Genomic DNA, 23,541 nt, shown 5'->3' on the forward strand with positions numbered 1-23,541 from the left:
ATTACCTGTGGTGTGTAAAAATTGCCAGCAACCGGGACATTACTGTTGTGAATTCTGTGGTCGAGCTCCCTCCTGTGGTCACAAGTAGTACTTCGGCTGATTCTGTCTATGGGCTTCCGTTGGTGGATGTGAGTAGTACTGCGGCTTCTGAGTTTCCTTCCTCAGGTGATGAGGTTAAGTCGTTAGGTGCTGCTCTATTTAACTCCACCTAGTGCTTTGATCCTGGCCTCCAGTCAATGTTCTAGTATTGTTTTTGCTTCCTCCTGGATCGTTCCTGTGGCCTTTCTATCCTGCATAAGCTAAGTTTTGCTTGTGTTGTTTTTGTTTGCTGTTTTTTCTGTCCAGCTTGCTATATTGGTTTTTCTTGCTTGCTGGAAGCTCTGGGACGCAGAGGGAGCACCTCCGTACCGTTAGTCGGTGCGGAGGGTCTTTTTGCCCCCTCTGCGTGGTTGTTTGTAGGGTTTTGTGTTGACCGCAAAGCTATCTTTCCTATCCTCGGTCTGTTCAGTAAGTTGGGCCTCACTTTGCTAAACCTATTTCATCTCTGCGTTTGTAATTTCATCTTAACTCACAGTCATTATATGTGGGGGGCTGCCTTTTCCTTTGGGGTATTTCTCTGAGGCAAGGTAGGCTTATTTTTCTATCTTCAGGGCTAGTTAGTTTCTCAGGCTGTGCTGAGTTGCATAGGGAGCGTTAGGCGCAATCCACGGCTGCCTCTAGTGTGGTTGGATAGGATTAGGGATTGCGGTCAGCAGAGTTTCCACGTCTCAGAGCTCGTCCTATGTTTTTTGGTTATTGTCAGGTCACTTTGTGTGCTCTGAACTTCAAGTTCCATTGTGGTTCTGAATTACCTATTCATAACAGTACTGGAAGCCCAAAGTACTAATGCTTCTCAATAGAGGGAAAAAAGAAGTTGTGAGACCATTTTTTTTTCTTTGCACTGTGTTTTGCCTTTTGTTTCCCCTAGACATTTGGGTGGTTCAGGACACAGGTGTAGTGATGGACTGTTGTGAATTCTGTGGCTGAATTCACTCCTGTGGTCACAAGTGGTACTGCAGCTTCTGAGCTTCCTCCCTCAGGTGTTCTGGTGAGCTCGTTAACTGCTTCATTACTTAACTCCGCCTGATGCTGCTATCCTTGCTCCTTGTCAATGTTTCAGTGTTGGATCTGAGCTTCTCCTGATTGACCTGCTGCTCTGTATAGCTAAGTGCTTTTTGCTTTTTTGTTGCTTTTTTTCTGTCCAGCTTGTCTTTTGTTTTGCTGGTAGCTCTGAGACGCAAAGGGTGTACCGCCGTGCCGTTAGTTCGGCACGGTGGTTTTTTTTTGCCCCCTTTGCGTGGTTTTGCTTTAGGGTTTTTTGTAGACTGCAAAGTTCGCTTTACTGTCCTCGCTCTGTCCTAGAATATCGGGCCCCACTTTGCTGAATCTATTTCATCCCTACGTTTTGTCTTTTCATCTTACTCACAGTCATTATATGTGGGGGGCTGCCTTTTCCTTTGGGGAATTTCTCTGGGGCAAGTCAGGCCTATTTTTCTATCTTCAGGCTAGCTAGTTTCTTAGGCTGTGCCGAGTTGCCTAGGTAGTTGTTAGGCGCAATCCACAGCCGCTTTTAGTTGTGTTTAGGATAGGATCAGGTGTGCAGTCTACAGAGTTTCCACGTCTCAGAGCTCGTTCTTGTATTTTTGGGTATTTGTCAGATCACTGTGTGCGCTCTGATCGCTAAGCACACTGTGTTTCTGGATTGCCTTCATAACACCTGTCATTAGCAAACATAACAATGGACATTAAAGGTCTGTCTTCATGTGTGGATCATCTCACTGCAAGAGTACAAAATATTCAAGACTTTGTGGCTCAGAATTCTATGTTAGAACCAAGAATTCCTAGTCCTGGTTTGTTTTCTGGAGATAGAGCTAAATTTCTGAGTTTCAAAAATAATTGCAAACTGTTTCTGGCTTTGAAACCTCGCTCCTCTGGTGACCCAGTTCAACAAGTTAAGATCATTATTTCTTTGTTACGTGGCGACCCTCAAGACTGGGCATTTTCCCTTGCGCCAGGAGATCTTGCATTGTGTAATATTGATGCGTTTTTTTTCTGGCGCTCGGATTACTGTGCGATGAACCTAATTCAGTGGATCAGGCAGAGAAAAATTTGCTGACTCTGTGTCAGGGTCAGGATGAGATAGAGATTTATTGTCAGAAGTTTAGAAAGTGGTCCATGCTCACTCAATGGAATGAATGTGCGCTGGCAGCTATTTTCAGAAAGGGTCTCTCTGAAGCCCTTAAGGATGTCATGGTGGGATTTCCTATGCCTGCTGGTCTGAATGAGTCTATGTCTTTGGCCATTCAGATCGGTCGACGCTTGCGTGAGCATAAATCTGTGCACCATTTGGCGGTATTATCTGAGCAAAAACCTGCGCCTATGCAGTGCGATAGGACTTTGACCAGAGCTGAAAGGCAAGAACACAGACGTCAGAATGGGCTGTGTTTCTACTGTGGTGATTCCACTCATGCTATCTCCGATTGTCCTAAGCGCACTAAGCGGTTCGCTAAGTCCGCCACCATTGGTACGGTACAGTCGAAATTTCTTTTGTCCGTTACTTTGATCTGCTCTTTGTCTTCCTATTCTGTCATGGCATTTGTGGATTCAGGCGCTGCCCTGAATTTGATGGACTTGGAGTTTGCTAGGCGCTGTGGGTTTGTCTTGGAGCCCTTGCAGTGTCTTATTCCATTGAGAGGAATTGATGCTACGCCTTTGGCCAAGAATAAGCCTCAGTAGTGGACCCAGCTGACCATGTGCATGGCTCCTGCGCACTATGAGGATATTCGCTTTCTGGTGTTGCATAATCTGCATGATGTGGTCGTGTTGGGGTTGCCATGGCTACAAGCCCATAACCCAGTATTAGATTGGAAATCAATGTCTGTGTCCAGCTGGGGTTGTCAGGGGGTACATGGTGATGTTCCATTTCTGTCTATTTCATCATCCACCCCTTCTGAGGTCCCAGAGTTCTTGTCTGATTACCGGGATGTATTCGATGAGCCCAAGTCCAATGCCCTACCTCCGCATAGGGATTGTGATTGTGCTATCGATTTGATTCCTGGTAGTAAGTTTCCTAAGGGTCGACTGTTTAATTTATCTGTACCTGAGCACGCCGCTATGCGGAGTTACGTAAAAGAATCCTTGGAGAAGGGTCATATTCGCCCGTCGTCATCGCCATTGGGAGCAGGGTTCTTTTTTGTGGCCAAGAAGGATGGTTCGCTGAGACCTTGTATTGATTACCGCCTTCTAAATAAAATCACGGTCAAATTTCAGTACCCCTTGCCGCTGCTATCTGATTTGTTTGCTCGGATTAAGGGGGCTAGTTGGTTCACCAAGATAGATCTTCGTGGTGCATATAATCTTGTGCGTATTAAACGGGGTGATGAATGGAAAACTGCATTTAATACGCCCGAGGGCCATTTTGAGTACCTAGTTATGCCATTCGGACTTGCCAATGCTCCATCAGTATTTCAGTCCTTTATGCATGACATCTTCCGAGAGTACGTGGATAAATTCCTGATTGTATACTTGGATGATATTTTGGTCTTCTCGGATGATTGGGAGTCTCATGTGAAGCAGGTCAGAATGGTGTTCCAGGTCCTGCATGCTAATTCTTTGTTTGTGAAGAGATCAAAGTGTCTCTTTGGTGTTCAGAAGGTTTCATTTTTGGTGTTCATTTTTTCCCCTTCTACTATCGAGATGGACCCTGTTAAGGTCCAGGCCATTTATGATTGGACTCAGCCGACATCTCTGAAGAGTCTGCAAAAGTTCCTGGGCTTTGCTAATTTTTATCGTCGTTTCATCTGTAATTTTTCTAGTATTGCTAAACCATTGACCGATTTGACCAAGAAGGGTGCTGATGTGGTCAATTGGTCTTCTGCTGCTGTGGAAGCTTTTCAAGAGTTAAAGCGTCGTTTTTCTTCTGCCCCTGTGTTGTGTCAACCAGATGTTTCGCTTCCGTTCCAGGTCGAGGTTGATGCTTCTGAAATTGGAGCAGGGGCTGTTTTGTCACAAAGAGGTTCTGATTGCTCGGTGATGAAGCCATGTGCCTTCTTTTCCAGGAAGTTTTCGCCTGCTGAGCGAAATTATGATGCTGGCAATCGAGAGTTGCTGGCCATGAAGTGGGCATTCGAGGAGTGGCGTCATTGGCTTGAAGGATCTAAGCATCGCGTGGTGGTCTTGACTGATCACAAGAACTTGACTTATCTCGAGTCTGCCAAACGGTTGAATCCTAGACAGGCTCGTTGGTCGCTGTTTTTCTCCTGTTTTGACTTTGTGGTTTCGTACCTTCCGGGCTCTAAAAATGTGAAGGCGGATGCCCTGTCTAGGAGTTTTGTGCCCGACTCTCCGGGTTTGTCTGAGCCGGCGGGTATTCTCAAAGAGGGAGCAATTGTGTCTGCCATCTCCCCTGATTTGCGATGGGTGCTGCAAGAATTTCAGGCTAATAAACCTGATCGTTGCCCAGCGGAGAAACTGTTTGTCCCTGATAGGTGGACGAATAAAGTTATCTCTGAGGTTCATTGTTCGGTGTTGGCTGGTCATCCTGGAATCTTTGGTACCAGAGATTTAGTGGCTAGATCCTTTTGGTGGCCGTCTCTGTCGCGGGATGTGCGTTCTTTTGTGCAGTCCTGTGGGATTTGTGCTCGTACTAAGCCCTGCTGTTCTCGTGCCAGTGGGTTGCTTTTGCCCTTGCCGGTCCCGAAGAGGCCTTGGACACATATCTCTATGGATTTTATTTCGGATCTCCCCGTCTCTCAAAAAATGTCTGTCATTTGGGTGGTTTGTGATCGCTTCTCTAAGATGATCCATTTGATACCCTTGTCTAAATTACCTTCCTCCTCTGATTTGGTGCCATTGTTCTTCCAGCATGTGGTTCGTTTACATGGCATTCCAGAGAACATCGTTTCTGACAGAGGTTCCCAGTTTGTTTCGAGGTTTTGGCGAGCCTTTTGTGCTAGGATGGGCATTGATTTGTCTTTTTCCTCGGCTTTCCATCCTCAGACAAATGGCCAGACTGAACGAACCAATCAGACCTTGGAAACATATCTGAGATGTTTTGTTTCTGCTGATCAGAATGATTGGGTGTCCTTTTTGCCGTTGGCTGAGTTCGCCCTTAATAATCGGGCCAGCTCGGCTACCTTGGTTTCGCCGTTTTTCTGCAATTCTGGGTTCCATCCTCGTTTCTCTTCAGGGCAGGTTGAGTCTTCGGACTGTCCTGGTGTGGATACTGTGGTGGACAGGTTGCAGCAGATTTGGACTCATGTAGTGGATAATTTGACCTTGTCCCAGGAGAAAGCTCAACGTTTTGCTAATCGCAGACGTTGTGTGGGTCCCCGACTTCGTGTTGGGGATTTGGTTTGGTTGTCATCTCGTTATATTCCTATGAAGGTTTCCTCTCCTAAGTTTAAGCCTCGTTTCGTTGGTCCGTATAGGATTTCTGAGGTTCTTAATCCTGTGTCTTTTCGTTTGACCCTTCCAGATTCTTTTTCCATCCATAACGTATTCCACAGGTCATTGTTGTGGAGATACGTGGCACCTATGGTTCCATCTGTTGATCCTCCTGCCCCGGTTTTGGTGGAGGGGGAATTGGAGTATATTGTGGAGAAGATTTTGGATTCTCGTGTTTCTAGACGGAAACTCCAGTATCTGGTTAAGTGGAAGGGTTATGGTCAGGAAGATAATTCCTGGGTCTTTGCCTCTGAAGTCCATGCTGCCGATCTTGTTCGTGCCTTTCATATGGCTCATCCTGGTCGGCCTGGGGGCTCTGGTGAGTGTTCGGTGACCCCTCCTCAAGGGGGGGTACTGTTGTGAATTCTGTGGTTGAGCTCCCTCCTGTGGTCACAAGTGGTACTTCGGCTGATTCTGTCTATGGGCTTCCGTTGGTGGATGTGAGTGTTACTGCGGCTTCTGAGTTTCCTTCCTCAGGTGATGAGGTTAAGTCGTTAGGTGCTGCTCTATTTAACTCCACCTAGTGCTTTGATCCTGACCTCCAGTCAATGTTCTAGTATTGTTCTTGCTTCCTCCTGGATCGTTCCTGTGGCCTTTCTATCCTGCATAAGCTAAGTTTTGCTTGTGTTGTTTTTGTTTGCTGTTTTTTCTGTCCAGCTTGCTATATTGGTTTTTCTTGCTTGCTGGAAGCTCTGGGACGCAGAGGGAGCACCTCCGTACCGTTAGTCGGTGCGGAGGGTCTTTTTGCCCCCTCTGCGTGGTTGTTTGTAGGGTTTTGTGTTGACCGCAAAGCTATCTTTCCTATCCTCGGTCTGTTCAGTAAGTTGGGCCTCACTTTGCTAAATTTATTTCATCTCTGCGTTTGTAATTTCATCTTAACTCACAGTCATTATATGTGGGGAGCTGCCTTTTCCTTTGGGGTATTTCTCTGAGGCAAGGTAGGCTTATTTTTCTATCTTCAGGGCTAGTTAGTTTCTCAGTCTGTGCCGAGTTGCATAGGGAGCGTTAGGCGCAATCCACGGCTGCCTCTAGTGTGGTTGGATAGGATTAGGGATTGCGGTCAGCAGAGTTTCCACGGCTCAGAGCTCGTCCTATGTTTTTTGGTTATTGTCAGGTCACTTTGTGTGCTCTGAACTTCAAGGTCCATTGTGGTTCTGAATTACCTATTCATAACACATTACGCTAATAAATGTCCACGGCGGTCGGGAAAACGATCGCGTCTAGTGACCATTGAAGGAGGTTCACTGGACACAGCGGCATTTTCCTCCAAATTGTCCTTTAAAGGGACAATCCTGTTGGGCACATCGACTCTTACAGTAGAGCTTTGTGTGGATTCAGGAGCAGAAGGAAATTTTATGTCTTCTGCTTTTGCTCTGCTCCACGCAGTACCTCTGGTTATGCTTGCCAAACCAGTAACCGTTAGAGTGGTGAATGGGTCGACACTTCCGTTACAGATCACACATCAGTTAGCCATGTCCCCATCCCACCAGGAGATTATTTCCCTTCTTGTCCTTCCCGAGGGAATGGATGAGATTCTGCTGGGAATGCCCTGGCTCCGTTTCCACTCCACACATAGTGGGTGGACCTCTGGGAGGATATTGGGTTGGAGTGAATCCTGTAAGGGCAGATGTGTGAAAGAGTGCGTTCAGGTTTCCACCACTGAGATACCCGCAGATCTCTCTACTCTCCCCAAATACTATTGGTCTTATGCAGACGTCTTCTCCAAAAAGGCCGCTGAGACCCTTCCGCCTCACCGTCCCTATGACTGTCCTATAGATCTCTTGCCTGGAGCAGAACCTCCTCGGGGACGTGTCTATCCCCTCTCTCTCCCGGAAACGGAGGCTATGTCCAAATATATCCAGGAGAATTTGGCAAGAGGGTTTATTAGGAAGTCAGTGTCACCAGCAGGGGCAGGGTTCTTCTTCGTACAGAGGAAGAATGGATAATTGCGTCATTGCATAGACTACAGGGGTCTTAACGCCATCACCGTTAAGAATAAGTACCCGCTGCCCCTGATTTCTGAGCTTTTTGATAGGCTACGGGGAGCTAAGGTATTTACCAAATTAGACCTGCGGGGAGCTTATAACCTGATTCGCATCCATGAGGGGGACGAATGGAAGACGGCGTTTAACACCAGAGATGGGCACTATAAGTATCTGGTGATGCCCTTCGGGCTCTGTAATGCCCCAGCCGTTTTACAAGACTTTGTCAACGACATCTTCCGGGATATGCTTTCCACCTCGGTCGTAGTCTATCTGGATGATATTCTCATCTTCTCTCCAGATATTGACTCCCACCGGAGAGATGTTGGCAGAGTCTTCGACCTCTTATGGGCAAACTCTCTTTACGCAAAGTTGGAGAAGTGTGTGTTTGAGCAGGAGTCTTTACCTTTCCTGGGCTATATCATCTCGGCCCAGGGATTGGCTATGGATCCTGCCAAACTACAGGCTGTGATGGACTGGCAAGAACCCCATTCACTTAAAGCGGTGCAGCGCTTTATGGGGTTCATTAATTATTACCGCCAGTTCATTCCCCATTTCTCAACTTTGGTAGCTCCCTTGGTAGCCCTCACCAAGAAGGGAGCAAATCCCAAAGTGTGGTCTGAAGAGGTCTCCAGGGCTTTTTCTTCTACTAAGTCTCATTTTGCTAGCGCTCCCATCCTACATCATCCCGATGTCGATAAGCCGTTTATAATGGAGGTGGATGCCTCTTCCTTTGGTGCTGGAGCAGTCCTCTTCCAAAAGGATGCTCAAGGTCGGAAGCATCCGTGCTTCTTCTTCTCCAAGACCTTCACACCAGCGGAGAGGAATTATTTCATCGGGGACAGGGAGTTGCTAGCGATGAAATTGGCTTTCTCAGAGTGGAGACATCTCTTGGAGGGGGCTCGTTTTCCCTTTCAAGTTTTTACAGACTACAAAAATTTGCTATATTTGCAAACAGCCCAGCGGCTAAATTCTCGCCAGGCCAGATGGTCCTTATTCTTCTCCCGATTCCACTTCACCCTCCATTATCTCGCTGGGGAGAAGAATATTCGAGCTGATGCTCTTTCTCGCTCTGTTGTGTCATCTGAGGAGGAGGAAGGAGAGCCACGGCTTATTGTTCCTTCTGAGAGCTTGAGAACTGTGGCTCCGGTGTCGCTTGAGTCTGTGCCTCCAGGCAAGACTTTTGTGCCCATAAATTTGCGACCGGAGGTTCTCTCTTGGGCTCATTCCTCCTGGTTGGGTGGACACTTTGGGACAAAAAGGACATCTGAGCTGCTGGTGAGGACGTACTGGTGGCCGCATATGCTCCGAGATGTCATAGATTACGTTCTGGCGTGTGTCTCATGCGTCAAAAATAAGTCTCCTCGACAACGGCCGTCTGGGTTACTCTATCCCTTGCCGGTGGCAGACAGGCCCTGGGAGATGGTCGGGATGGACTTTGTAGTGGGTTTGCCCAAGTCTCGCGGCTGTACCGTCATTTGGGTTATTACTGATCATTTCTCGAAAATGGTGCATTTGTTGCCGCTCCCACGGTTACCTTCTGCACGGGCCTTGGCAGCGTTGTTCATAAGACACATCTTCCGCCTACACGGCATGCCAGACAAAATTGTCAGTGACCGGGGTCCCCAGTTTGCGTCTCGGTTCTGGAGAGAGCTTTGTCGTCTTCTCAGCATTGAGTTAAATCTCTCTTCCGCATATGATCCCGAGACGAATGGGTTGGTAGAGAGGGCCAATCAGACTCTGGTCACATATCTACGACATTTTGTTTCTGCCAGGCAGGATGACTGGGCATCTTTATTACCATGGGCAGAGTTCGGCCTTAATAACGCTGTAGCCGACTCCACCGGTCAGACTCCTTTCCTCCTTAATTACGGCCAGCATCCGCGGGTTCCTGTGCCTATGCCCGTGTCCTCTGCTGACTCCAGGGTGGCAGACTGGGCAGTGGAGGCACGGGACATTTGGGACCGCACTCGGGCCATTCGGGCCTCGAAGGAGAGAATGAGGTCCTCCACCAATGCACATCGGTGCCCTGCCCCGACCTTTGCTCCTGGCGATTTAGTGTGGCTCTCCACCCATAACATCAGGCTGCGTGTAGAGTCCACTAAGTTTGCACCTCGCTACTTGGGTCCCTTCAAGGTCCTCGAACAGGTTAATCCTGTGGTCTACCGTCTGGCCCTTCCTCCTCGCCTTGGTATCACCGACACCTTTCATGTGTCCCTCCTTAAGCCCGTATACATGTCTCGGTTTTCTGAGTCATCTGCCGAGACATCGGGTTCGTCTACGGACGATTTCGAGGTGAACGCTATTTTGGGGTGCAAGGTGGTACGTGGCAAAAAATTTTATTTGGTGGACTGGAAGGGTTATGGTCCTGAGGACAGGTCCTGGGAGCCTGCTGAGCTCATTCGGGCTCCGCAGCTCATTGCTGCCTTCGAGCGTAGCGAGGCCCAAGGAGGGGGGCCCTAGGAGGGGGGTAATGTTAGGAGTCGAGTTTCCTCTGCTGCACAGGGGGAATCTCGATCCATGTCTGCTGCTGTCTCCCATTCGGCATCGGCCGCAGTGGGGTCTGCTCAGCGGAGGCGTCGCTCTCAGCGTCTCGCTGGGACTGATTCTGTGCAAAGGGTTACTGCTGCCTTTTCTGGCTCTCCTGTTGTACCCTGCACTGATCTGCGGCGAGCGGGCTTCTCTGGGACTAAGTCCTTATTTGCACACACTGAGCATGCCCAGGGCAAGATCTCCCATTGGAGATCGAGGGTCACATGCTCAGGTACTGCAGCATGTCCCATTGGTCCTCCAGGAAGGTCCTGGAAGGGCAAAACTGCGGTAGCAGCTTCCTGTGCTGCAACTATATAAGCTGCGCATGACCGCACGGCCATGCGCTAGTATTGTCTTGAAAATATATGTGTGTGTGTAGATGGATGTATGTCGAAGGATGAAAGCTCCTAAGTATCCCTCCCTAGTGTTGTTGTCTGTTTGCGGATGATGGTAGCTATCTAGCTATCTAGCGCCCGACTAGCCATCAGCACAAAACACACATAACAGCGTCTAGTTGCTGTGACCGCCTGTACGGCACCATGCGCTTTCCTTACCCAAGCCTGGGTGGTTAGCGGCGTCCATTTGTGCGGCACCGCACGCACACTCGTGCCTTTTTATATTATTGTTTCTGTCTCTCTGACACCCCAGTTGTGGTGTCGAGTGCATGAGGTCTTTGAACCCAAATCCTGTGTCTTGGGATTGTGTTCTGAGACTTCTTGCTTGCGCTCTATGTGCGGTACCGCGGCCCTGTGACGCAACAGGGTTCGCTTCCTTCACACAGGGTGAAGTTAACCCATGTGTGTATCCTTATTGTACCGCCATATCGTCTGTCTCTACTAGCAGCAGGGTTTTCACCTGCACGGTGGACCTCGGACTGCGAACGCACCTAATACCATCTGATTCTTGGAGCGTTCCACCAGTCCCTAACACCTTGTGAAAATGTAAAATCTCGGGCTAAAACAAAAATGTTGTGGTAAATATGTAATTATTTTTTCTTCACTGCCCATCTGTACAAAATTCTGTGACACACCTGTGGTGTCCATATGATCTGTACCCTAGAGGAATTAATTGAGAGGTGTAGTTTGCAAAATTGGGTCACTTATGGAGGATTCTGCTGTACTGTCACCTCAGGGCTCTCCCAGTGGGTCATGGCACCTGCAAACCGTAACAATAAAATCTGCACATTATTATGGCGCTCCCTCCTTTCTTAGCTTTGCACTGCGTTTGAAAATTATTTCCCAATTGCATGTAATGTATTGGTGTACTCATGAGAAATTGCACAACACACTTACATGTTCATTTTTTCCTATTAGCCCTTAGAAAAATTAAAAACTTGGGCTAAAACCAGGTACATATGGTGTCAACAAGCTAATTTCACTCCTAGATGTGCTCATTGGAAAATGAGGTCACTTGTGGGGGGTTTCTGCTGTTCTGGCACCTCAGGGGCTCTGTCATTGTGGCATGGCATCCTCAAATCATTCCAGTAAAATCTGATTTCCAATATGGTGTTTTTCCCTTCTGAATGTTGCACTGTGCCTCAAAAGCAGTTTTCCACCACATATGGTGTAACTGTGTCCTCATGATAAATTGCACATGGGGTCCATTTTCTTCTGCTATCCTTGTGAAGGTGAACAAAATTTTGGGCTAAAACAATATTAGGAGAAAAATATATTTTTTTTCATTTTCACAGTTCAACATTGTTAAATTCTTTGAACCAGCCAGCAGGAAAAAGTTGCTTACCACATGTCAAGATAAATTCCTTGAAGAGTCTAGTTTCCAAAATAGGGTCACTTGTGAGGAGTTCCAATGTTTAGGCACATCAGGGGCTTTCCAAACCTGGCATATCACCCTCAGACCATTCCAGCAAAATCTGCTTCCAAAATGTCACATAATCTTTTCCAAGCCCTGCCATGTGCCCAAACAGACATTTTGCCCCACATATGGGGTATTGGCATACTCTGAAGAAATGTAACAAGAAATTTGGGGGTCCATATTCTCTTGTTACTTTTGTGAAAATAAAAAATTGGGGCTGTAACATTTTTGTTTTAAAATTAGATTTTTATTTTTCACAGCACCAATTTATAAACTTTTATTAAGCACCTAAGGGTTCAAAGTGCTCATCAAACATATAGATTCATTCATTGAGGGATTTGTTATAGGAGGTTTACTTTGTTTAGTAACATCAGGGGCTCTCCAAATGCAACATGGTGTCTGCTCTTGATTCCAGCCATTTTTGCGTTCAAATAGTCAAACGTGCTCCTTCCATTCTGAGCACTGCCCTGCACCCAAACAGTAGTTTTCCCCACATATACAATATTGGCATACTCAATGCACAACACAATGCACAACATACTCAATGCAAACTTAATTGCACAACAAGTTTTGGGGTCCATTTTCTCCATTTACCCTTGTGAAAATAAAAAATGAGGTTTAAATAACATTTATTGTGGGAAAAATATGAATTTTCATTTCCAGAACTATACATTATAAACTTCTGTGAAGCACCTGGGGGTTCAAGGTTCCCACTGCACAGCTAGTTAAATTCACTGAGGAGGCTAGTTTCCAAAATGGGTTTAATTGGAGGGTGTTTACACTGTTGAGGCATATCAGGGGCTCTCCAAACAAGATATGGTGTTCACTCTCGATATCAGCCATTTTGCGTTCAAAAAGTCAAAATGTGAATTTTTATTTTCACAGTTCTACATTATACATTTCTGTGAAGTACATGTGGTGGTTCAATGGGCTTGACACATATCTAGATAAATTACTATTAGGGTCTAGTTTTCAAAATTGGGTTGTTCTGGAGGTTTTCCACTGTTTAGGCACATCAAGGGTTCTCTATATGTGACATTGCTTCTTGCTATTGATTCCAGACATTTTTGCATTCGAATGGTCAAAAGGTGATCCTTCCCTTTGGAGCCTTGCTATGTGCCCAAACAGTTGTTTGGCGCATTCAGGAGATATTGCGCAAAAAAAAAATTGAGGTCCATTTTCTACTTTTACCCTTGTGCAAGGTAGTTAATGTAAATTTTTTGTGAAAAGTAAATATTAATTTTTTCCTTCTACATTACATTAATTCATGTGAAACACCTGAAGGGTTAGTAAACTTCATGGATATGGTTTTGAGCAGTTTTAGGAGTGCAATTTTTAGAATGGTGTCACGTTGGAGTATTTTCTGTCATATAGGCCCCCCAAAAGTTACTTAAAATGTGATGTGGACCCTAAAAAATGGTTTTGCCAAATTTCCAATATTTTCACAAATGAACGCAAGTCATTTCAAATATTTTTTACCATTACATTAACCCCTTAATCCCATATGACGTACTATCCCGTCCAGGTGACCTGGGACTTAATTCCCATGGACGGGATAGTACGTCATATGCGATCGGCCGCGCTCACGGGGGGAGCGCGGCCGATCGCGGCCGGGTGTCAGCTGCCTATCGCAGCTGACATCCGGCACTATGTGCCAGGAGCGGTCACGGACCGCTCCCGGCACATTAACCCCCGGCACACCGCGATCAAAGATGATCGCGGTGTGCCGGCGGTGCAGGGAAGCATCGCGCAGGGAGGGGGCTCCCTGCGGGCTTCCCTGAGACGATCGGTACACGGTGATGTGCTCACCGTGTACCGAGCGTCTTCTCCCTGCAGTCCCCGGATCCAAAATGGCCGCCGGGCTGCATCCGGGTCCTGCAGGGAGCACTTCCGGGTCAGGATCAGGCTGCAGCTGCAGCTCTAATCCTGCCCGGCTGTATGTCAGATCACCGATCTAACAGAGTGCTGTGCACACTGTCAGATCGGTGATCTGTGATGTCCCCCCCTGGGACAAAGTGAAAAAGTAAAAAAAAAAATTTCCACACTTGTAAAAAAAAATAAAAAAAAAATTCCTAAATAAAGCAGAAAAAAAAAAATATTATTCCCATAAATACATTTCTTTACATAAAAAAAAAACAAAAAAAACAATAAAAGTACACATATTTAGTATCGCCGCGTCCGTAACGACCCGACCTATAAAACTGGCCCACTAGTTAACCCCTTCAGTGAACACCGTAAGAAAAAAAAAAAAAAAACGAGCCAAAAAACAACGCTTTATTATCATAACGCTGAACAAAAAGTGGAATAACACGCGATCAAAAAGACGGATATAAATAACCATGGTACCTCTGAAAACGTCATCTTGTCCCGCAAAAAACGACCCGCCATATAGCATCATAACCAAAAAAATAAAAAAGTTATAGTCCTGAGAATAAAGCGATGCCAAAATAATTATTTTTTCTATAAAATAGCTTTTATCGTATAAAAGCGCCAAAACATAAAAAAAATGATATAAATGAGGTATCGCTGTAATCGTACTGACCCGAAGAATAAAACTGCTTCATCAATTTTACCAAACGCGGAACGGTATAAAAGCCTCCCCCAAAAGAAATTCATGAATAGCTGGTTTTTGGTCATTCTGCCTCACAAAAAATCGGAATAAAAAGCGATCAAAAACTGTCACATGTCCGAAAATGTAACCGATAAAAACGTCAACTCGTCCCGCAAAAAACAAGACCTCACATGACTCTGTGGACCAAAATATGGAAAAATTATAGGTCTCAAAATGTGGAGACGCAAAAACTTTTTTGCTATAAAAAGCGTCTTTTAGTGTGTGACGGCTGCCAATCATAAAAATCCGATATAAAAAACTCGCTATAAAAGTAAATCAAACCCCCCTTCATCACCCCCTTAGTTAGGCTAGGTTCACATTGCGTTAATGGGTTAACGCTAACGGACAGCGTTGCACGGCGAAAATGTCACAATTAACGCCGTGCAACGGGTCCGTTAGCACAACCATTGACAGCAATGTGATTTTCGGGTGTAGCGCATCGCTAGAGCGTGCCATTTTCGGCTCGCGCTAGCAAGGTGCCGTTCTTTTGTGGCGCGCCTCAGACGCTGCTTGCAGCGTCCGCGGCGCGCCCGAGGTCCGATCCCCGATCTTCCAGAGCGGGGACGTTAACGCGACCACTAAACACGACACCTAAAAAGACATTGCGTTAGCGCAATCCGCTAGTGCTAAACGGATTTCCCTAATGCAATGTGAACCTAGCCTTAGGGAAAAATAATAAAATTAAAAAAAATGTATTTATTTCCATTTTCCCATTAGGGTTAGGGTTAGGGCTAGGGTTAGGGCTAGGGTTAGGGTTTGTATTACATTTACGGTTGGGATTAGGGTTGGGATTAGAATTAGGGGTGTGTCAGGGTTAGGTGTGTGGTTAGGGTTACAGTTGGGATTAGGGTTAGGGGTGCGTTTGGATTAGGGTTTCAGTTATAATTGGGGGGTTTCCACTGTTTAGGCACATCAGGGGCTCTCCAAACGCGACATGGCGTCCGATCTCAATTCCAGCCAATTCTGCATTGAAAAAGTAAAACAGTGCTCCTTCACTTCCGAGCTCTCCCGTGCGCCCAAACAGGGGTTTACCCCAACATATGGGGTATCATCGTACTCGAGACAAATTGGACAACAACTTTTTGGGTCCAAGTTCTCTTGTTATCCTTGGGAAAATAAAAATTTGGGGGGCTAAAAATCATTTTTGTGGGAAAAAAAAGGATTTTTTATTTTCACGGCTCTGCGTTGTAAACTGTAGTGAAACACTTGGGGGTTCAAAGTTTTCACAACACATCTAGATAAGTTCCATGGGAGGTCTAGTTTCAATATGGGGTCACTTGTGGGTGGTTTCTACTGTTTGGGTACATCAGGGGCTCTGCAAATGCAACGTGACGCCTGCAGACCAATCCATCTAAGTCTGCATTCCAAATGGCGCTCCTTCCCTTCCGAGCTCTGCCATGCGCCCAAACAGTGGTTCCCCCCCACATACGGGGTATCAGCGTACTCAGGACAAATTGAACAACAACTTTTGGGGTCCAATTTATTCTGTTACCCTTGTAAAAATACAAAGCTGGGGGCTAAAAAATCATTTTTGTGAAAAAAAAAAATAATTTTTATTTTCACGGCTCTGCGTTATAAACTGTAGTGAAACACTTAGGGGTTCAAAGTTCTCACAACACATCTAGATAAGTTCCTTGGGAGGTCTAGTTTCTAATATGGGGTCACTTGTGGGGGGTTTGTACTGTTTGGGTACATCAGGGGCTCTGCAAATGCAACGTGACTCCTGCAGACCAATCCATCTAAGTCTGCATTCCAAATGGCGCTCCTTCCCTTCCGAGCTCTGCCATGTGCCCAAACAGTGGTTCCCCCCCACATATGGGGTATCAGCGTACTCAGGACAAATTGGACAACAACTTTTGGGGTCCAATTTATTATGTTACCCTTGTGAAAATACAAAACTGGGGGCTAAAAAATAATTTTTGCGAAAAAAAAAAAAAAATTATTTTAACGGCTCTGCGTTATAAACTGTAGTGAAACATTTGGGGGTTCAAAGCTCTCAAAACACATCTAGATAAGTTCCTTATGGGGTCTAGTTTCCAAAATGGTGTCACTTGTGGGGGGTTTTAATGTTTAGGCACATCAGGGGCTCTCCAAACCAACATGGCGTCCCAACTTAATTCCAGTCAATTTTGCATTGAAAAGTCAAATGGCGCTCCTTCCCTTCCGAGCTCTGCTATGCACCCAAAAAGTGGTTTACCCCCCACATATGGGGTATCGTCGCACTCAGGACAAATTGCACAACAACTTTTGTGGTCTAATTTCTTCTCTTACCCTTGGGAAAATAAAAAATTGGGGGCGAAAAGATCATTTTTGTGAAAAAATAAGATTTTTTATTTTTACGGCTCTGCATTATAAACTTCTGTGAAGCACTTGTTGGGTCAAAGTGCTCACCACACATCTAGATAAGTTCCTTAAGGGGTCTACTTTTCAAAATGGTGTCACTTGTGAGGGGTTCCAATGTTTAGGCACATCAGGGGCTCTCCAAACGCAACATGGCGTCCCATCTCAATTCCAGTCAATTTTGCATTGAAAAGTCAAATGGCGCTCCTTCCCTTCCGAGCTCTGCCATACGCCCAAACAATGGTTTACACCCATATATGGGGTATCAGCGTACTCAGGACAAATTGGCCAACAATTTTTGAGGTCCAATTTCTTCTCTTACTCTTGGGAAAATAAAAAATTGGGGGCGAAAAGATCATTTTTGTGAAAAAATATGATTTTTTATTTTTACGGCTCTGCATTATAAACTTCTGTGAAGCAATTGGTGGGTCAAAGTGGTCACCACACATCTAGATAAGTTCCTTAGGGTGTCTACTTTCCAAAATGGTGTCACTTGTGGGGGGTTTCAATGTTTAGGCACATCAGTGGCTCTCCAAACGCAACATGGCGTCCCATCTCAATTCCTGTCAATTTTGCATTGAAAAGTCAAATGGCGCTCCTTCCCTTCCGAGCTCTGCCATGCGCCCAAACAGTGGTTTACTCCCACATATGGGCTATCAGCGTACTCAGTACAGATTGTACAACAATGTTTGGCATCCATTTTATCCTGTTACCCTTGGTAAAATAAAACAAATTGGAGCTGAAATAAATTTTGTGTGAAAAAAAGTTAAATATTCATTCTTATTTAAACATTCCAAAAATTCCTGTGAAACCCCTGAAGGGTTAATAAACTTCTTGAATGTGGTTTTGAGCACCTTGAGGGGTGCAGTTTTTAGAATGGTCTCACACTTGGGTATTTTCTATCATATAGACCCCTCAAAATGACATCAAATGAGATGTGGTCCCTAAAAAAAAATGGTGTTGTAAAAATGAGAAATTGCTGGTCAACTTTTAACCCTTATAACTCCCTAACAAAAAAAAATTTTGGTTCCAAAATTGTGCTGATGTAAAGTAGACATGTGGGAAATGTTACTTATTAAGTATTTTGCGTGAGATATCTCTGTGATTTAAGGGCATAAAAATTTAAAGTTGGAAAATTGCGAAACTTTCTAAATTTTCGCCAAATTTCCGTTTTTTTCACAAATAAACGCAAGTTATATCGAATAAATGTTACTACTAAAATGAAGTACAATATGTCACGAGAAAACAATGTCAGAATCGCCAAGATCCGTTGAAGCGTTCCAGAGTTATAACCTCATAAAGGGACAGTGGTCAGAATTGTAAAAATTGGCCCGGTCATTAACGTGCAAACCACCCTCGGGGCTTAAGGGGTTAAGTAAAACATGACACAAAAAATTACTCTCAGAGTTATAACACATAAAGTGATACTGGCAGAATTGTAAAATTTGGCCTGGTCATGAAGGTGAAAACAGGCAGGAGATAAGGGGTTAAAGAGGTTGTCTACTACTCGGAAAACCCCTTCTTAATCTGTATGTTTGTCTCTATTAAAATAATAACACTTATACTCACCTACAGTGCAGATGCTGCTTCAGCAGTGTCGGCTCTCTCTTCAGTCGCATGACATTGTTGCATCATTTGATTCTTGTGCCCTGTGAGAGTTTGCTTCACTCTTCTCCTTTGGATGTATCACATACATCTGGAATAAGTGAGATAGCAGCGGTTCTCACTGCCTCCAGATTTAAGTGATTTGTCCGAAGGCAGGAGGGTGAAGTGGCAACTAATTGGACACATGGGGATTAATAAAGGGGATGGGGAACTACATTACTCAGAGAGATTAGCAAAATTAGGATAATTTAGTCTAGAACAAAGACGACTCAGGGACAGTCTAATAGCCATGTTAAGTATATAAGAAGACAATACAAATATCTCTCCAATGATCTGTTTATACCAAGGAAGGTGACAGTCACAAGGGGGCATTCTCTGGAGGAGAGAAGGTTTTTCCACCAACATAGAAGAGGATTCTTTACTGTTAGGGCAGTGAGAATCTGGAATTCCTTGCCTGAGGAGGTCACTCAGTTGAGGGGTTCAAGAGAGGCCTGGATGTCTTCCTGGAGCAGAACAATATTGTAACTTACAGTTATTAGGTTCTTTAGAAGAACGTAGATCTGGGGATTTAGTCTGACGAAATATAGGCTGAACTGGATGGACAAATGTCTTTTTTCTGCCTTGCTAATTACGTTACTATGTCACTATGATTGCGTGATGTAACAATGTCATGCGATCACCAAAAGAGTCGACACTGTTGGACATTGGAAGTGAGTATAAGTGTTATTATTTTAATTTGGGCAAACATACGAATTGAAAAGAATTGTCCGAGTAGTGAACAATCACTTCAAGCCATTTCTGAATTCATCGCAATGCCAATGACTGACTACTAAGCCTTTAAGGTACTTGGATTCTAGCGCATACATGTTTATGGGAAAATAAATTCAAATGCTAGTAGACTAAAAATATATTTCTCTGTGAATATATCACCTAGATTACAGTTTTTTAGTGAAAACCTGCTTGGTTTATGATGTTTTCCTGTCTGTGTGACCCTATACTGCTATATGAGGTATCCCTGTCTCTGCAGCATTGGGAACACAGATGAATTGCATCTGGCCTGGATTTGGAGCTAACCTCATACTTTAGTGATCCGGTCAGGCCTCAGTGCAGTGCTTGGAAGCTCTATATGGAAGAGCTTGAAACATCTATAAGACTGGACTATATTGTCTCATTAATACCCAAATACTTTGCAAGGAGCTTCAGTCTGCATATTTATCTGCTGCTCCATATTAATGCATTATCACCTTTGCCATGCCATGAAGAGGAAAACCACTATTCTTATAAGTGTTGGCACTGTGAGGAACTTACATTGTTACCTATTCCCATTCTTGGCAGAAATTTTCCTTTTTAATTTCGGAATAATTTACATTAATACAGGAAAGATATGAATCTCTGTACTGTGTTAGCCAGTAGATAGAAAAATCTTAAGATTTGAGAGTCCTTAGTGGTTGATACCTTGTAATAGCTTACTGAAAAGATGGTAAGTGCAGAGCACAGCGCTGGAGGACAGACGGCTGTAGGTAAGTATGTACTGTCTGTTTTTTTTAATTTTAGGATGGTAACCAGGGTAAACATCGGGTTACTAAGCGCGGACCTGCGCTTAGTTACCCGATGTTTACCCTGGTTACCGACATCGTTGGTCGCTGGAGAGCGGTCTGTGTGACAGCTCTCCAGCGACCAAACAGCGACGCTGTCGGTATCGCTGCAGCGTCGCTTAATGTGAAGGGGCCTTTACTTTCTTCTGTGCTGCAGTTGTACAATACATTACTGTCTAAAGTATTTCTCCAATTTTTTAGAGCTAGATCTTCCTAATTATTTTACTGTGCTTTGACATCTTTTCTCTATCGCAAATCACATTAAAGTGACTGCTGGTTTCGTTGAATCAGATTTTCTACATTTCATGGTCACCCCAGATTGGTTGTGAAACACTATACAATGTAATATGATAGCTGCATGATATTATGGGGAAGTCCACAGTCACATGAGTTTTCTGTGGCCAATACAATCTTCTGCGATATGTGAACCGGCCACTGCATTTTTTATGTTTCATGCAGATCGAAACACATATTTTTAACATTTGTTGGGATTAGAGTTGCACTGAATCCGTTGGCAATATGTAATAATTTTTGATGTACAATAACAAATTGTATTGTGGTAGCGTGCTAGCCAGAAAAATCGATGTGAATTATTTGTAATCTAGCCTGAAGAAGGAGCCACTGTGCTCTAAAAGCTTGCAAACATTATTTTCTGGTTTGCCAATAGAGGTATCACTCCTAGAATACTTTTGTCATGATTGGGAAGAAAAGTATTCACATCGATTAATAATTTTTGCAAACTTTTGACATGAAACAAAAGTATAATTTAATTTTATTGAATAATCGAAACATCCAAGCAATATTTAGTCAGAGATACAACATATGATAGTATGAAACACAAGTATAAATAGTATGACATTGGCCCCAAGGAGATCCACAGACTTATCTAAAATTTAGAGCAGCAACGTGTATGATATAAGCCACAATGGAATTGCAAGACACGTATAGGGAGAATATATAAAAAGAAGTGCTAAAATATAATCTAACAAAAGTAAAATAATCAATACAAGAATATCAACAAATCCCCGTTACGGTATCTCATATACAAGAGCAACTTCATCCCTACACCTATTCTTGTTTTTACACTCTGATTTGATCTGTTTGACAAAGCATGTGACTTTCACTTCATCCTAGTCAAAGAAAGATAGAAGTTAGTTAGATAGAGCGATAGATTAATAGACAGGTAGATCTTTTTGTAGAATTACATGGTTATTCCTGAAAATTGTGGATTTTTAAATAAATTAATTTATTATTTAATGAAAAAACGTGTGTAATTTATTATTATCATTTTTAGTAGTGTTACTTTAACAGCATCATATTTTTATACTTTTCTATTTTATAGCATAGCATCTTATGTCTCAAAATGGAAATTGATCTGAAAATAAATCCTCTTTACCCCATGAAACTCTTACTGAATTGCATTTTACTTTACTTGTATGAATGAAATTTTATTTTCACTTGATTTGTGCATTTTCAGATAACAATTTATCTCACTATATAAATTTGGATCATTTATCCAAGTTTTGAAATGTGAAACATTTCAGAACAACAGGTGTGCCACTAAAGCAATAGGAAAGAGTGAAGCAATTCTAAGAATGTTTCCATGATTGTTATGTTTTATTACAAGTAAATCAGAGATAAGAGTTAAACAGTAATGGCTTTAGATATAGAAGAAAGCGAAAGATTACTTTCTTTGCTGTGAATTGCTGAAAATATGAATGAACTATTTTCTAAGTTAAAGTGTGCAGAATCATGATATTGATTTCAACGTAAATGGATATGTCAAATGTGCTCTTACAAGTACAGTACCGAAAATACTCTCACAATTCACTCTTCACATGAAATAAAATCCCCATAACCATGTAGGGAACATGTTGAGCAAATATATTTTCATTCATATGGCATTTTTTTTTTCACAGTTATTTCATGTGGCGATTTACCAACACCTCCAAATGGTAACCGGATTGGAACATTAAATGTTTATGGAGCAACAACAATATTTACCTGCAATACTGGTTACACTCTTGTTGGCTCACATGTACGGGAATGTTTGGCTAATGGTCTATGGAGTGGCACTGAAACAAGATGTCTAGGTAAAAATTTTAACAATTTTATTGCTCTCTAATTAAATTTAAAGCACAAAAATGTATACATAGATGTCAGCATTGAATGAGTGGATAGCTCAACGGTGACTGTACTGGTTTCTAGGTATAGAATTTGAGGTTCAAGTCCCAGTTGCCAACAGTGGAATTTTTTATTAATCAGATCTCGGTGTAAGATGTCAGTCAAACTTAGATGTCAAAGTCACATATCAAAGTCAGATGCCAAACTCACATATCAAAGTCATAAATCAAACTCACATATCAGTCACATTTCAGAGTCAATTATTAAAAACACATTTCAGAGTCACGTGTCAAAATCAGATGTCAAAGTCATATATCAAAGTCACATACCAGAGTCAGATGTCAGATGTTGAAGTCAGATGTCAAAGAGAGTTCTGCCACCTGATGAAGACAGAGCTGTTCCGTCAAAATGCGTTGTGGATTTCAATAAACAAAGAAACTTTTAATCCTTTCATCTGTCTCCTGGGCGCTCCCATGTGACCGGAGTATCCTGCAACTCAAAGAGAGTTCTCAGACAGAGTATTTATCCTGAAACTTACATTATTCTGATGTTTGACTTTGATATCTGATCATTAGAGATGAGCAAACTTGTTCAGATAACATTCACCAATCTCAAATTCACAATGAATGTAGCACATTTGAATTCATGTTCGGATTCTAGAGCATTTTCCTTCAAAGTCTGCAACATTCGGGCACAGTTTGGTAAATGATCACATTTCCACTAATGCTTTTGTTATGACTTTGGCTAGGATAGTGGTAGAAACCATCAACAATGTTTAGACACAAGGGCTTCTGCCATTGGCTTCTGAAGTCACATTTCCCTCCCCATATCAAAAGCAGACAAGTTGTCAATGTGCCTTATTGTCAGTATAACAACACAGATAGCTTGCTCCTGCTGCTGCAAGTAGTCAGATGTTCAAATAAATAGGATCCTTTGTGAAATCTACCCTCTAGCATCTATATTAATTTGTGATAATAGTGTGGTGCAGGAAGGAAGGCCACATTTCCTAATCAAAAAGGTTTGTGCTAATTGTGTGATGCAGGCAGGAGGCCACATTTCCTAATCCAACTTGTTTGTGCTAATGTTGTGGTGCAGGCAGGAGGCCACATCTTCTAATCTAAATCGTTTGTGCTAATATTGTGGTGCAGGCAGGATGCCACATTTTCTAATCTAAATATTTTGTGCTAATATTGTGGTGAAGGCAGGAGGCCACATTTCTTTAACTCATTCGTGCCAATATTGTGGTGCAGGCGGGAGACCACATTTCCTAATCTAAACCATGTGTGCTAATATTGTGGTGCAGCCTGGAGGCCAGAATTACTCACCATAATCAGGCAGGAGGCGATATTTCCTAATCTAAATGGTCTTTGCTAATATTGTGGTGCAGGCAGGAAGTGCACATTTCCTAATCTAAATTGTCTGTGCTAATACTGTGGTGCAGGAAGGAGACCACATC

General features: G+C 43.6%; 1 protein-coding gene across 1 annotated transcript in view; it reads left to right on the top strand.

Moving 5' to 3' along the window:
- Positions 1–23,541, top strand: part of CSMD1 (CUB and Sushi multiple domains 1) — a 3,308,788-nt gene that overhangs the window by 3,067,694 nt on the left and 217,553 nt on the right. The window contains exon 52 of the mRNA XM_069726899.1: positions 21,881–22,054. Within this exon, the coding sequence (XP_069583000.1) occupies positions 21,881–22,054 (174 nt within the window). The remainder of the gene's footprint in view (positions 1–21,880; positions 22,055–23,541) is intronic.

This window comes from Ranitomeya imitator, chromosome 5, assembly GCF_032444005.1.
Source record: "Ranitomeya imitator isolate aRanImi1 chromosome 5, aRanImi1.pri, whole genome shotgun sequence".
Taxonomy (NCBI): domain Eukaryota; kingdom Metazoa; phylum Chordata; class Amphibia; order Anura; family Dendrobatidae; genus Ranitomeya; species Ranitomeya imitator.